The sequence below is a fragment of the Thermochaetoides thermophila genome (genome assembly GCF_000221225.1).
Source record: "Thermochaetoides thermophila DSM 1495 unplaced genomic scaffold scf7180000011822, whole genome shotgun sequence".
NCBI lineage: Eukaryota > Fungi > Ascomycota > Sordariomycetes > Sordariales > Chaetomiaceae > Thermochaetoides > Thermochaetoides thermophila.
In genome coordinates this window covers 2920326-2934541 of record NW_006383038.1, presented here as the reverse complement: position 1 = coordinate 2934541, position 14216 = coordinate 2920326, and the positions used below count along the sequence as shown (strand labels likewise).

The following is a 14216-nucleotide window of genomic DNA, read 5'->3' as shown; positions in this document are numbered from 1 at the left end:
CTTCACGTGGTGGCACGAGCTGGATACTACTCAACATAATGCTTCCGGAGAGGCTTTAAGGAGGTGATTTTGCGCCTTAAAATGACTGAAGGCAATGTAGTCGTCATCGGGGCGGGGGGATATATCTGTTCTCTAACAAAACAAACCACACCATTACAGCAGTTCGGCGTTGCCATCCCGCTTTTAGCTTCCAAAGATCACAGAAAAGACTCAAAACACCCACCATGCGCCTTACAATCCTCCTCCTAACAGCCCCCCTTGTCCAGGGGGCCTGTCTGACCCCCCGTCAGAGCGCAGCTACCCAAATCGTCAGCCTCTCCTCCCTGGAAAACCTCGCCATTCGCTCCAATGGCCAAATCCTCGCCACAAACATGAACTCAGCCCAGCTCTATTCCGTTGACCCCGTCTCCAAGACCTACACTGCTGCCCTAACCGTCTCTGGCGCGTCTCCAGGCCTCTCAGGCATTGGCGAGGTCACACCAGATGTTTTTGCAGTTATTGGGGGGACAAAGCAGGTGTATAAAGTAGATTTTACCGTCAACCCGCCAACGAGCTCCCTGATTGCAACAATCCAGGAAGCAAATAACCTCAACGGCCTGGCCGTCTTTGACAATTCCTCCGTTCTCCTCGCCGACGCAGGACGTGGTGTTGTGTACAAACTGAATGTAGCAAACGCCCGCTACGAACAAGTCCTCTCTGACCCAACCATGACTCCCACAGGCGGCATCCCCTTTGGCATTGACGGGATAAAATATGATGCCAAGACAAGCACAGTCTGGTACACCAACATCTTCCGCAACAGTCTGCACTCCCTCCCTGTGGAACCTACCACCGCGAAAGCGACGGGCGTAGTAAAGACGTGGTGGACCAATTTGATGGGTGATGACCTGTGTCTCTCAGGGGACACAGGGAAGGTGTATGTGACGACGAATATGGGGGGGAATTCATTGGTCGAGTTGGATCCGAGTGTGGGGGAGGAGAGTAGGAAGACGATCGGGAGTGTGCAAGGGAGTACAGCGTGTGCGTTTGGACGAAGGGAGGGGGACACGGGAACGGTTTATGTTACCGGGGCGCAGGGGCTTTTTGCTGTTCAGGTGAAGTAGGGATGAACAGAGACTTGAAAGGAGATTAGGTATTGTGGGAGGGGTATAGTATTGAGTGGGACGTCACAGTCTACAGAAAAATGCAAAGTGTGTGCATGCATACCATGCTGTATGTTTCCTTTTTTTTTTTGTTCTTGCCAGCGTGAGGGTTAAAATAACGAGGATGGGGATCTAGTTTCAATGTCCTACCTATAAGCGATGAAAGTGCAACATATTGACACTAACGCCATGAACCAATTGACCAGACCAAAAGAATGACCAAGCAAAAAGCAAACCCATTACGGGCGCAACCGCTTGTTTACTTTGGACGGGCTGGGAATCGAACCCAGGACCTCTCGCATACGCCTTTTAACCAGAAACCGCTGTTTGTTAGGGTAAGGAAGCTTCTGGTTCGGAGAGATGCTAAGCGAACGCTCTACCAACTGAGCTACACGCCCATCGCTTGTTTGGTTGTTATTGTGGGATTGTTGTTTGGAAACAGGGTTGATGTTGCGCGGATACGTGTGGGGAGTTGAAGAGGGATTAAAATTCTTGTGTGCGTTGTGGGGATTCAGGAGTTTAGAGGTCCAGGGGTCTCGAGTGATAGCGCTGCGGGGATAACACCGGAGTTACTTAGATAGCGCCAACAACCTGGAGAATGTCAGAAAACAACATTCATTCATGATATAATTCTCGTTTCAACATAGATAAGTGATTGCATATTGCAAATCCTAAAGCGTCATGACTAAGAAGGGCTCTATCTGGAAGAGGGGGTCCCGTGCAGCGAACTGATCGGAGTAAAAGGGAGTTGTGACCCATCAAACCTAGAAATCTGTCCTCAATAATCCCACGCATTGGATAGGCGTTCCTCAACGCCATTGAGGAGGAAGGAGCAAAGGAAGACACAAGGGTGTATAAGATGTAGATAGACTCCAGGCAGGACTATCTGGCCGAAGAAGCTCCCCCAGTCAGCAATAGAAACAGTTATCTGTTTAACTGGTGATCACCATGGATCATTCTGAATGTGCGACAACTCCGTCTCTCAGGCACAGCGGCCTGGCACCTCTCGAACCCATCTCAAGAGGCCTGTCTGGATCGTCGCACAAATGCCTTCGGATAGCAGCTTTGTAACGTTTATGATGCGGGTTACTAGCGGTTGTCTAGAGAGATACTAGTTAATAAACAACCTAAGTTTAAACATAGCTATAATGCAATACAAGATGAAACTAAAGATAGCAATAGCTTCAGGGGCTTGGTAGTAAAATGATGTTAAGTTATAGTGAGAGGTATCAGTGCTTTGGATTCGTTAGCAACAATTCTCAAGCTAAGCTGTGACGATATGACAACCTTTTGAGATGGTTCGAAGGTGGTAGCCAGGTTATAGAACTTGAGGGACTGAGTTTCTCACACAGTAGTATGTGTGATTGGCTTGCGGTCAGCAGTTGTTGGTTGACAACTGTTTCTATTGGTGATTGAGGAAGTCCGTGTTATGATCCTGGAAGTGGGTAAATATATATAAATGTGTATATCCAGAGGTCGTTGACACGCCTATCTTGACGTTTAGATTATCGCCAGCCAAGTTTAGGATTATCGTCGAGAGTTGAGGTCGATAATCGGCGACTCTTTACTTTGTTAATAATCTTTCCCTGCCTTTGATTGGTCCGCACTTCGACATCCCTCGGAGCTTTCTCATTGGCCAGGTGTTGGTCCGCACCTGAGCCGTAATATAAACGCTTCTCAAAACTTTAAATCTAAACCTTTCGAATGTAGTAGACTAGAGCGGGGTTCTTCGCCCATTGTGCGACGATCCAAACAAATTTCCCGAGATAGGTTCAAGAGATGCCAGGTCTATGGACCTGAGAGACAAAGGTTCTCACACAGCCAAAATGGCCGTTGTGGTGACTAGTTGGTAAACAACTGTTTGTAATAGTGCTGGCTAGAGAGCTTCTTCGGCCAGATGGCCCTTCCTAGAATCTATCTACATCCTATACACCCTTGTGGCTTCTTGCTCAAAGACACAAGCTATTGAGGGTCAACATCCTTGGTGTTGAGGATCAATGCCCCCTGGCATTGAAGAACTACTTTCCAATGCATGGGCTCGTTTGTGGTGGGGGGAATATTTGGGCTTGATGGTTCACAACTTCCTTTTCCTCCGATCGGTTGGTTGCACGGAACACACTCTTCCAGATAGAGCCCTTGTTGGTAGTGACACGATCCGCTTAATGCACTCATTCTCCCTTCGTTGCTGCTTCGGTGTACAGCTTGTTTAGTTGACCACGATTGATATGGCCGTCTCCAATGGTACCTGTTAATGGAGGAACTTTATCAAGTTGAACCGCGCATCTCCTAGGCCATTGGGCCGTTGATGAAGGTGGTGTTGAAGATCTTCAGAAACTCTCCTCCCTCTCCGATATAACATAACTAAACTCATCCTCCTGACTGCATAAGCACATCAAGCGTCTGTCTTTGTCCGACTGAGCGCATTGACCGAGAACAGCATACAGAGGTGACTGATTCGTGGTTTGACAAATTCGAGGGGTTCAAAGCAGAAGTTAGAAGAACCCGGGCAACCATTTCCTCCAACAACCAAATAATGACTTGCAAAATCAAAGTCGCTGTCTTGGATCCTGGCTCATTTTCCAGCTGACTCGTTGGTGACGATGATGGGTTGTCCCACCAAGACCCTCGCCGAATGTCACATGGACACGGCAGTCCGAGAAGAAATAATTTTGACAATCGACATATAGAACACCAGTGACACAAGAGCTGAAAAGGGCAAAGGCATATCTGATTGGTAGAGCCCGGAAAATATGAAGGGTGGCAAGAATGAGTTAGATAACCTTGTCACGCTGCAAAGAACCCCTGAGGATTATAGGAGACCGCGAGGTACTCACAAGGGCAAAGGGATCTTGTAAGGGAGGGTACTTGGACACAATGAAGGATTTCTCTTGGGCTTTCCTCTCCCCAACACAAGGACACTGAGGACCAAGAAAGATTATTACACGTAGTAATTGACTTCGCTGTGCACCCCACATCGTCAGTGGCCATCATCTAACCCATTTGACCCATTGTCGATCCCTGTCTGCACTAGACCAAGTCACCCGTTACACCGAATGTTGTGTTCAATCGACTGCTTTTTTTCTCAATAGCCGGCAATTCTTGATCTTTGTCAAAGTGTAAGACAAAAAAACTCATAAGTATATATGTTGCTGAAAAGCAGGTATTGTCGTGGTGTCTCAGATTTACTCCAACCCTGGCCTGGATTGGGGCAATTGGGACCTCATGATACAATTTATGCTCAATATATTACAAATAATGAATAAACCTAAACGGCTTCGAGCTAGATTACTTACATAGCAAGGTTTATTTCCAAACCATCACTGATCCATCAAGAAGAGACGAGGTTGTTTTTACTTGAGCAGTCATGAGACCTGTAACCAAGAAGAGGGTACAGGTTAAAGGCCTAGAGTTTTTCTTTATGTCATGAAATCTGCGACACCCATTCGCTTGAGACGTTCAGCAACATAGTCGTCTGTTGGTCTGACTGTTCCATGCGTCAAGTCTTGGGAAATGATATTGGCATGTGAGTTTCTGCCAACACTGCCACAAACGGTGGCTAATGTGTTGAGACTCATCACTGCGCTTACTGGGAGTGCAGCTTGGGCCGTGTCACTGATGTTAAGCTTTCTTTCTTGAGTGACGACAATGTCTTGGATGGTCTATGGACCCAATGGTTCCATTGCCGGGGGGAGGGCCGCGGGGTGGGGGGGGGAGAGAAGTGATGAAGACAGAAGGGTCTCGGTTGATCACCCCCTCATGCTGTGAAGCAAGTGGCCAAGAGTCAAGGGAGCTGTCCCGGGTCATCCTGATATCAGATTTTCACATCAAGGGAAGTAACTTTGAATAGTTCCTTCAAGACAAACCAAGACTTTTTCATCATGCTAGGCCCGTATCGTCAAGGATTTTGGAGGAGGACCTGGACAGACATGAAGAGTCAACGATATATAAGACTTTATATACCGGTTAATATATCGGAATCCGTATGCTTTGCTTGGATTTGCTTGTAATGGTTTAAATCTGCACGATATATGATTTTGCTCTGAACATGGTTTCATAACAGATTGAACGAAAACCCTTTGACTACTTACTGCGGGCCTCTTTAGAAGCCTTTCAGCATCGATGCCCAGCTGCCCAAGTAATGATAGTCACATTTTAGTGGTAAGAAAGAACTGCTGGCTTCTAATTGGCATCACCACCAACAGTGTTTGTCATGGTCCACAACCACAGCATCCAGACCTGTACTTTTGTCTACCTTCACAAAGCAACGAAGCCTCGACGGGATCTAATCATCCAATAGACTTGGGAGGGTATGCTAGGATGGGGGAGTAACTAGTCATGAAAAGAATGTATTCAATGAGTTCCTCGAACACGCATCAGATACATGGAGGCATTGCGTACATTGACTGTTCCAACCGAAGGATACCTGTTATAAATACCAACTTCTACCCAACCTATTATCTTAGCTAGATATCTCCACCAAATACATATCTATATTAGTACGTAAGCGGGATGAAATTGATTGGTTCAAGGCGGACCTGGACTCCGCCCAATGATGAAGCGGTACTGCGTGATCAAGCGCAGATTCGGGTTCCGGAACTCGTTCTTGACGCCTTCGATAGTCACTTGGCATTGTTGCGGGGTGTAATGCCAGACACGGGAGAACAAGGCTGGCGTGTGTGAGGCAACCGACATCTGCATATGCAGCTGCTCATATCGACCGAGTTCCTTGAGGTGGGGGTCCTTCGCCCAAGGCCCAATGGGGATCTGTATGTCGTGTTTGTAGCCCTATGTTAGCGTATACTGGACGACAAAAGCTCACCGAGTATGTGGAAAACCCACCCTGAACATTTTCTCCTGGACATCCTCAAAGCCCGCCTCAATCATCCACTGCTTATGGAACCGCGCCACGTTAAGGCGCTTCCCATACATTTGGCTCGCCTCGTCCAGCTTCTCGACCCAATTCTTGGTCCAGACCGCCCGCTCAAAGCTGTCGTCGTCGCTGAAAATCCAAGCATCGTACTCCTGCATCTCGCACCACCCACCCGGCTTGAGATGTGTGCGTACTTGTCGATAGAACCGCGCCCAGTCCGACACCGTCCCCGACAGCGCACGCCCGTGGATGTAGTCGAACTTTTCGTCCTCGCGATACGTCCAGTCGTCTTCGTAGTCATCCACATGGAACCGGCAGTTGGGCGGCACCCAGTCGGGCTGGATCGGGCTGAGATCGATGCCAAAGACTGAGGCTTGCGGAAACTCCTCCGCCATGTCGATCGCCCAGATGCCCGTTCCTGTCCCGAGGTCCAGGATGCGGAAGTCTCCCACCGGCCGACCCCAAGCATCGCTCTCTTCGGCGGGGATGTTCAGCGGCGCGGTGTACAAGCCGCCATGGAGCAGCAGCCGCCAGATGTGGTGCTGCAGGTCGAGACGCTCCTGCTCGGCCTCATCGTTGGGCAACACATATTGCCCTGAGCGGTAGGCATGGTAGCGGCGGCCGTTTTCGTAGACGTAGTTGTAAATGGAGGAGGTGATCGAGCCGGTGCGCGAGGAGCCGGCTAGGGACTCGTAGGCGGAGTCGGTGTCGGAGAAGACACTGGCGTTGTCGTCGTCTCTGGTGTCGTCTTCGTGCCAGATGGCACTGTCGTTCTGGAGGGGGTGGGGGTTAGTAGATGTATCCACGTGTGTTTTTGGGATAGGGGCAAGGAAAATAAGGCCAAATCCTTCAATAGTCTAGAGAAAAGCCTTCAGTGATGGAGGGGGTGTCCTTGACTGGACCTTGAGAGGCCGAGTCGGAAGATTGGATACAGACTGAAGACAAGAGACTTACATCAACAACAATTGGTACTGGCACCTCATCGTAATCCCCGGCCTCGCCGACCTGGCCGGCAACCACGTGGGGTGACCCGGAGGAATCCGATCCGGATCCGTGAGGTCCGTCGGCGGTGCGGGGCTGCGATGCCGATGGGGCGGACGCCGACCGAGGCGACGACTGCGAAGGACTATTGTTTGTGGGGTTCTCGTTACCTGGGCACATTGCGGTTCATTCTTCGCATCGTGATTGTTCGGGGTTCCCCCTCTTTTGAGAAGGAAAGGAAAGGAAGACAGGAAGAGGCTCCAACGGCCCCGTAAAGCCCCGTTTTTTCCTGGGAATCCTGGCCCTAAGTCACTTCTTCGCCCCCCCCCCCCCGCGGGCGAGACACTGCAGCGGTACTTCTGCTGGGGGACGGGCCCCCCAAATCGCATGGAAGCCGAATATGGTGAGTCCCATGGCTGTGGATTTGGGACGGCCTGGTTCCTTGAAGCGTGGAATGCTTCGGAGCTAGACCTGATTGATATGCGTGCATTTTATAATGTCGTGGATCCGGCTCTTTTGTTAGCGGTGTCTTAGCTGCCGCCATCCTACCGGGCCATGCCTGAATTAGTAAAGCGATCCCACCATGGTTCCACTGTTCTGAGTTGTTGTCCAATTAAATTCAGTGTGTTTGGCTCGTTTTCTCTGCCGAGACTCTGCGTCACTCCACTAGCCCCTCCACCGCCGCGTTCACCCCTCACTCTCTGGCAGCTTCAAGGCGCCCGACTATCATCTGGGCATGCAGCGGGGCAAGCTTCCTATGCCTTCGTCCAGCTTCGTCTTCCCCAAAGAGGGTATCCGACAGGGAAAGGGGTCCTTGGAAATGGTACGTTTTGCTCAATGGTGCATCACTCGTGGCTCTCTGCACGGGGCGGGAGCCAGCGATAGTTAGTGACAGAGAACGATGGCCTGCATTCTCGAACAGTATGCCACCAGAGGCGCAGTGGCCAGCGAAAAGTATCAAGAGGCGAGAGGCTCGCTGATCTGGATGCTGGGATTTCGTGGTCTTTTTCTTCGTCGTCACTGGACAACTTGCTCTCTTCTTCGTTCGGTACACAGAAGCGAGCTTGAGCTCGTCGCGGTGTAGGTACCTAGTGAACGTCAGCGTTCCAGGTTGCACAGAAAGCACAGGCTGACAGCAGCAGAAGACAGAGGCTTAGAAGGGCTGGCCAGGTTGTAAAGCTGACAGCCCGCATCAGGAAGACCCCCAGCCAACTGTCAGGGACAGCAGACCCATTCACATTCATCAACAGCACATCGTTGCCACCAAAACCAAAGATTGCCGACCGCCACTGGGAGTTTGGGACAGCGTTTACCGGCCCACCAGAACCCTGACCACCAACCAATCAACCACTCACAGCAAAGATCAGCATCATGGCCTCCGAAAACACGCAGCAGGCGAAGAAACTCATTGTCGTGGTCGGTGCTACCGGCAACCAGGGCGGCTCCGTGGCCCGCCGGTTCTTGCAGGACCCTCAGTACGCCGTGCGCGGCCTGACCCGCAATCCCGAGTCGCCGGCGTCCAAGGAGCTCGCCGCGCTCGGAGCTGAAATGGTGAAGGCCGAGCTGGAGGATGTCGAATCGCTCAAGGCCGCCTTCAAGGGCGCCAATGTCATCTTCAGCGTCACCCAGTATTGGCAGCCCTACTCCCGGCCGGACTGCCGGGCTAAGGCTAAGGAGCTGGGCGTCTCCATCCGGCAGTATGCTGGAATGGTTGAGCTGCAGCACGGCAGGAATATTGCTGATGCTGCGGCCACGGTTGTCGACACGCTCGTGCCGAATGGCTTCTTGGTGTCGACCCTGAGCCATGCGGGGAAGTGCAGTAATGGCCGGTTCACCAATCTCTATCACTTTGACTGCAAGGCGGAGATCTTCCCTGACTATGTGAACGAGAAGTATCCCGAGCTGGCAGCCAAGATGTCGTGCATCCATACCGGCTTCTTTACTACCAGCCATCTAATCCTGCCCGACTCGTACTTCAAGAAGGTCAGTATTCCCCAGTTCATGTCACCCTGACGGCATTGACACAAAAGGACCTGCTCACACGCCCCCAGGTTGCCGACAACACCTTCGAAATGCGCTTCCCCATGCGTCCTGACCGCCCGACCTGGCACCTCGACGTGAACCACGACCTGGGCAATTTTGTCTACGCCGTCAGCAAGATGCCCCCGGGCAAGGCCTACATGGCTGGCGAGCAGCGCACCTGGCCCGAGTGGGCCGCCGCCTGGGCGAGCGTCACCGGTGCTACCATCACATATAAGCAGGTCACACGCGAGGACATGGTCAACGAAACTCCCGATAAGGATGTGGGCTTGGAGGTGGCGATCATGTTTGAGTATAGCGATGATCCCGGGTATGACGGAGGGATGGAGTTGCTTACGGTCGAGGATCTGCGGAAGGTAAAGTTTTCTGAAGCAAATGAGATCAGAGAGAATGGGAGCTGACAGTGACGTGATTAATAGGCTGGCTTCGACTGCCCCATGTCGACCCTGGAGGAGTCGTTCCGTAGGCAGGACTTCGCGTATGTGCTGAACAAGCCTATTGCCTCCTCCTGAAGGCTAGGTGATGGAAAATGTCTTTGATCCGACGATTAAATGGGTGCATTCTCGACTTTAATGTGTATGACATCATCTGATGCTACTTCCAAGGTGTCTTGGACTTCGTGTTCTGGTATTTGCGGGAGCCTGTTTCTCTTAGGCAGCATTGCAGACGAATGTTTCATGTCATGAGCAAGGGCTATCAGAAGCCCCTTGGCGTGTTTTTGCGCATCTTTTCAGAACAATTTCTTTAAACAAGGTGTCCGGTGCTCGCTTGAGCCAGTTGATACCCCATGAGCATAGCTGTTTGCGTTAGGCAGTGTAGTAAGCCAATCATCAATCTATTCGAGGAACAAAGGCTGCGGTTCAGCCAAGCTTTCTTGTTTCGGAGGTCATCTTTATACTAGTGGTGCGCTATATCTATATCTGATGCATGCAGTCCCTGACCCCGGTTACTCCGAAGCCTTGAAAGCCAATATCCGGTTCACGCTCTATTCCCTTTCGCTCATCAACTTCCTAAGGCATCCATCATCCTTAGGAGCAAAACGGAAGGCTCATCGAAGGTTTAGACATAGACGTATGTGATCACACCATAGCACCAGCCCTGTTGTTGCCCAAGGGTACGTCACTTGACCTCGGATCCCTACGGCTGCTCAGTAACTGATGCTTGCCAGAATACTGGCAGCATCACAGACGTTACGGGCATGCTGGTAGCCCATATTCTGCCTTCGCATGTCACAAACACAAAACCATGGCAGTCAAAAACCAGGCTCACTCCTGTCATCGACAGCCTCAGCTCCGGACAGCAGGAATCAAAAAGCCCTCGAAAAACTCCTGAATGGACTCAGCATCGTTTAATGTCGTTACTTTCGCAACATCTGGGAAAGCATGTCAGTAACTCTCCCCCTTGCCCCAGCTACCTTGCCTATATGGAGGGGATGGAGTAGTCTCACAATGGTCTGGCCTGACGACAACCAGCGCCCCCTGCTCGCGATCAATGCCAAAAGCCTTGTACGCATGTCCGTGGCCGGAGTTGTAACTTTCGTCGTCGACAAACACTTTGGTGAGACCTGATCACTATCAGCATATGACCATTCAAAGGGGAGCCAGGGGCAGGGGTCAGGCCTGGGTCAGGAGGGGTGTTCGTTTACATCTCATGTTCCACTTGCCCGTTACCGGGGTGAAGAATTCGGGGATCTCTTCCTGCTCAACACTCTTCCTTTCTGAGGAGAGAATGAGCACGCCATCGATGACGCTGTCGGGATATGATCCTGTTGGAGTGAACCTCTGGACTATTTTCTCAAGAGATGAAGCGACCTGTTTAAGGGTCTGTCAGCGCTCGTGGCGAGAACCCGGCAGCTTGGGTGAGGGGAGTACAACCTTCTGCAAACTTGCTGCCGTTTCCGGCTTCTTGATGTCGCCCCCAAACACTACAACATACCACTGCCCGTTGGCGGGCATCCCATTAATCAGCTGCATGGCCTTGGCATCACAGAACCGCACGACCTGCGCGGTCGGGAACTTCATGCCCACGGTGATCTTCGTCGCAACCTCCTTATCCCTTGTCCCAACTGCAGTTATCTTGGACTCGTCATAATGTATCGCCTGTCCAGCGGTGTACCGTCCGGCCTTAATGAACTGCTCAGAAACCATCTTAGGCGTGATCCCATGTTCGGCCCGATACTTCGAGTTGAACAGCTTCGTAAAGCCCCGATCAAAATCGATCAGCTCCCGTGCTGTCCGCTCCCGCTCCAGCACATACGTCCTCAACAACTCTGGCCGAGCCAGTCCCTTCAAAACCATCCCGAGCTTCCACCCAATATTATACCCATCTTGCAAACTAACATTCATCCCCTGCCCCGCCTTCGGCGAGTGCGTGTGACACGCATCCCCCGTCAAGAAAACGCGATAATCCTTATGAAACCGATCAGCCAGCCTCTGCCCAATCGCATAGGCCGACCACCACGCGGTCTCCGCAAACTCGACTTCATACGGCCTGAACACCAACCTGGCATGGCTCTGCAGCCTTTCCAGTGTCACGTCGCTGACCTTGGTACCAGGCGGTAACTCGGCGTAGATGCGCACCATCGAGTTCCCCTCGCGCGGCACGATCAGGATACTCCCGGCCGTGGAGTTGATGACGCATTTCTTGCGGATGTCGGGGAAGCTTGTGCGTGGATAGACGTCCATTACTCCCCAGATTGCGTCGGTGCTGTCTCCGACCATTTTGTAACCGAGGGAATGGCGCACGGTGCTGTGTGCGCCGTCGCAGCCCTATCATGTTGTCGTTAGTGAAGTCGAGTAGGAGTGGGCTCGTGCTGACTTACTAGGACGTATTTCGCCCGGTACGTCTTCTCTACTCCATTTTTCAAGGCAGTCACGTTCACTGGGTATGCCTGAAGATCCTCCGGATCCGCCTGCTCAACCTCAACCCTCTTCACCTCACACCCATACTCGACCGGCGGCTCTGTCCCCAACAGCCCCATCATCAACTCATTCAGTCTCGCCTGATTAAGAATAACATGCGGCTGATGACTTATTTCTGTCTCCTTATCCGCCACATACCTTGTCCGCTTAATCGGCCTGAATCCATCCTCCCCTTCTTCTTTCACCTCAGCATCAGGCGCCCAGAACGCAACCTCCAGGACGTGATACGCCTCCTTGAGCAGGCTCTCGGCAATCCCGAAACTGTCGAAGATTTCGACCGTGCGCGTCTGGACTCCATCTGCCTGGCCGATGCGTAGGGGCCCGTCGCGGCGTTCGAGCATTTTGTAGGGGATGCCGAATTTGGCCAGCCAGACGGCGGCGCAGAGTCCAGCGGAGCCGCTGCCGCAGATGAGAACGTCGAATTTTTCGGGAGAGGCCATGATATGATGTGAAATTGTGAAGGTCGTGGGTCGGTTGGATAAAATCATAAAAGCGGGAGAGATTACCTACACAGGATGCCCTGGTTGACGTCAGGTTTGTTGAGCTCTGGAGATGGTTTAATTGCTGACGGTTCTGCACGTCGCGCTTTGCTGTTACACACGTGCTTGAGTGCCGCGGGTGATTTGCACTGGTAGCCGGTAGTGCCGGAAGACTTCCGGAGTCTGGGGAAGTGGACTCTTCGAGAGTCAAATCCCACTCCCCACTTGTTCGGATATCCGTTCAGGTGTGGGTTTCTTGATCATGAAAAGGATGCTCGAACAATGGACTTGGCAGCGAAGTCAAGAAGCTATGGCTAACAGATGTTACTATCACTATATTGCTAATTGTTTTGGCAGTCGTCGATCTTAAAGACCGTTGTGCTAAGAGCTGGTGTACCAGTACCTAGTTAAAGGTTTATGAGTCTTTAGGACAGTCTCTCTGATCTCTGCCCCCTACCCCTAAGGCCCGAGCTCAAGCAGACATCATAACCTCGCAACCTTCCCGAACGCCATCATCCTGCATGTGACTATCTCAAACAGCTAGAAAGATGACAGTCTGGTCAAGTCAAACCAACAACAATTACTTCCATCAGTCTTCCCGCTCCGGAGCCCTCAAATCCCCACCCTTCTCCATCAACTCATGCCTTTCCCCATCCTCAACTACCTCAACTCCGATCACACTCTTCCTCTCCTCCTCCGGCACCCTGAGCCCAGCACATTGAGCCACAAACTCACACAACATCTCCTCAGCCTTCTCCGCATTCCGACTCAACGAGTGATTATCCTGCTCAAACACATGCAACATCCTCTTCCCCTCTTCCCCATACCAGTGCCACAACCTCTGCGAATTTCCTACCGCCAATGTATTATCCCCGCTCCCATGCAACAACATCACCGGTCGGGGAGCTAGATGCTTAATCCCCTCCGCATCATGGGTCTGGCTTGCAACAGTAGCACAGCCAATCACCCTTGGGTCGTCAGCTGCCACGCTGAACACAACCGCCCCGCCAAATGACCACCCAACCAACACAAACCTATCCAGCCCATACATATCCCTCAGATACTGCATCCCTGCCTTCGCGTCATTCACACACTGCTTGATCTGCGCAGAGTACCGATAGTCCAGCCTCAACGCTGGGATCCCCTTCCCCAGACTGGCCAACTTACACGCCAGACTGATATACATCCCACTCGGCCCGGTGACCCCGCCTCCAGCACCCGAAAGTAAAATCGCCGCCGTGCGATGATGATGTGTCGGTGGTTGCGAGGGCTGTCCTGGGATAGCATTGGAATCGGACAAAAAATCAGGGGGTAGGTGTAAGAAGCCTGGGACGAAGCCGTCTTGGCTGTCATCAACGTCGATGGAGAGGGGCTCGATGTGCACGTGCTTGCGGGAAGAGGCTTCAAGGCGTGAGAGGTGAGCTGGTTTGGCGAGACCAGCGTATTCGTGTATGGAATGGGGTTTGGGGGGTGGTGAGGTTGGAGTTGCGGTTGGAGGGTTGCTGCCATTGTTGAGGTGAGCTTTAATATACGGTCGTTTTAAGTGGGCTTGGGGAAAAAGAATTTGAAGAGGAAGATATAGATTGTGGAGAGGGATCGAGACACTCTGGGAATGTTGGGCTGTTATTCTGAATGGGTTCGTGAGGGGAAGGAGCCATGATGTCATCTCCACGCCGGCGACGGTCATGGAGGGTCCAGTTTTGCCACTCGACCATTAAGCTCTATAACAGCGTTTAAGAGCTGGAGAGAGCTCTCTAACTGGGAAAAACAACAGAGTTAACAT

General features: G+C 51.8%; 4 protein-coding genes and 1 non-coding gene across 5 annotated transcripts; 2 read left to right on the top strand and 3 right to left on the bottom strand.

Moving 5' to 3' along the window:
* Positions 1-224: 224 nt before the first annotated feature.
* On the top strand, positions 225-1103 carry CTHT_0072340 (uncharacterized protein; the record flags this gene model as incomplete). The annotated part of the gene is made up of 1 exon (XM_006697431.1): positions 225-1103. One exon carries the CDS (start codon positions 225-227, stop codon positions 1101-1103), a length of 879 nt encoding a protein of 292 aa, XP_006697494.1.
* A 304-nt stretch (positions 1104-1407) lies between these two features.
* CTHT_0072330 lies at positions 1408-1540 on the bottom strand. The gene is made up of 2 exons: positions 1504-1540; positions 1408-1443 (listed from the first exon to the last, which is right to left on the bottom strand). It is a non-coding gene; the product is annotated as a tRNA-Ala (tRNA).
* A 4126-nt stretch (positions 1541-5666) lies between these two features.
* On the bottom strand, positions 5667-7173 carry CTHT_0072320 (uncharacterized protein; the record flags this gene model as incomplete). Its single annotated transcript, XM_006697430.1, has 3 exons — positions 5667-5906; positions 5982-6785; positions 6967-7173. The coding sequence occupies 3 exons, from the start codon at positions 7171-7173 to the stop codon at positions 5667-5669; spliced, it is 1251 nt and encodes a 416-aa protein (XP_006697493.1).
* Positions 7174-8364: 1191 nt separating this feature from the next.
* CTHT_0072310 (uncharacterized protein) lies at positions 8365-9545 on the top strand (the record flags this gene model as incomplete). The annotated part of the gene is made up of 3 exons (XM_006697429.1): positions 8365-8976; positions 9024-9389; positions 9453-9545. 3 exons carry the CDS (start codon positions 8365-8367, stop codon positions 9543-9545), a joined length of 1071 nt encoding a protein of 356 aa, XP_006697492.1.
* A 774-nt stretch (positions 9546-10319) lies between these two features.
* Positions 10320-12394, bottom strand: CTHT_0072300 (uncharacterized protein; the record flags this gene model as incomplete). Its single annotated transcript, XM_006697428.1, has 5 exons — positions 10320-10405; positions 10481-10597; positions 10679-10844; positions 10905-11801; positions 11855-12394. The coding sequence occupies 5 exons, from the start codon at positions 12392-12394 to the stop codon at positions 10320-10322; spliced, it is 1806 nt and encodes a 601-aa protein (XP_006697491.1).
* Between the last annotated feature and the right edge of the window lie 1822 nt (positions 12395-14216).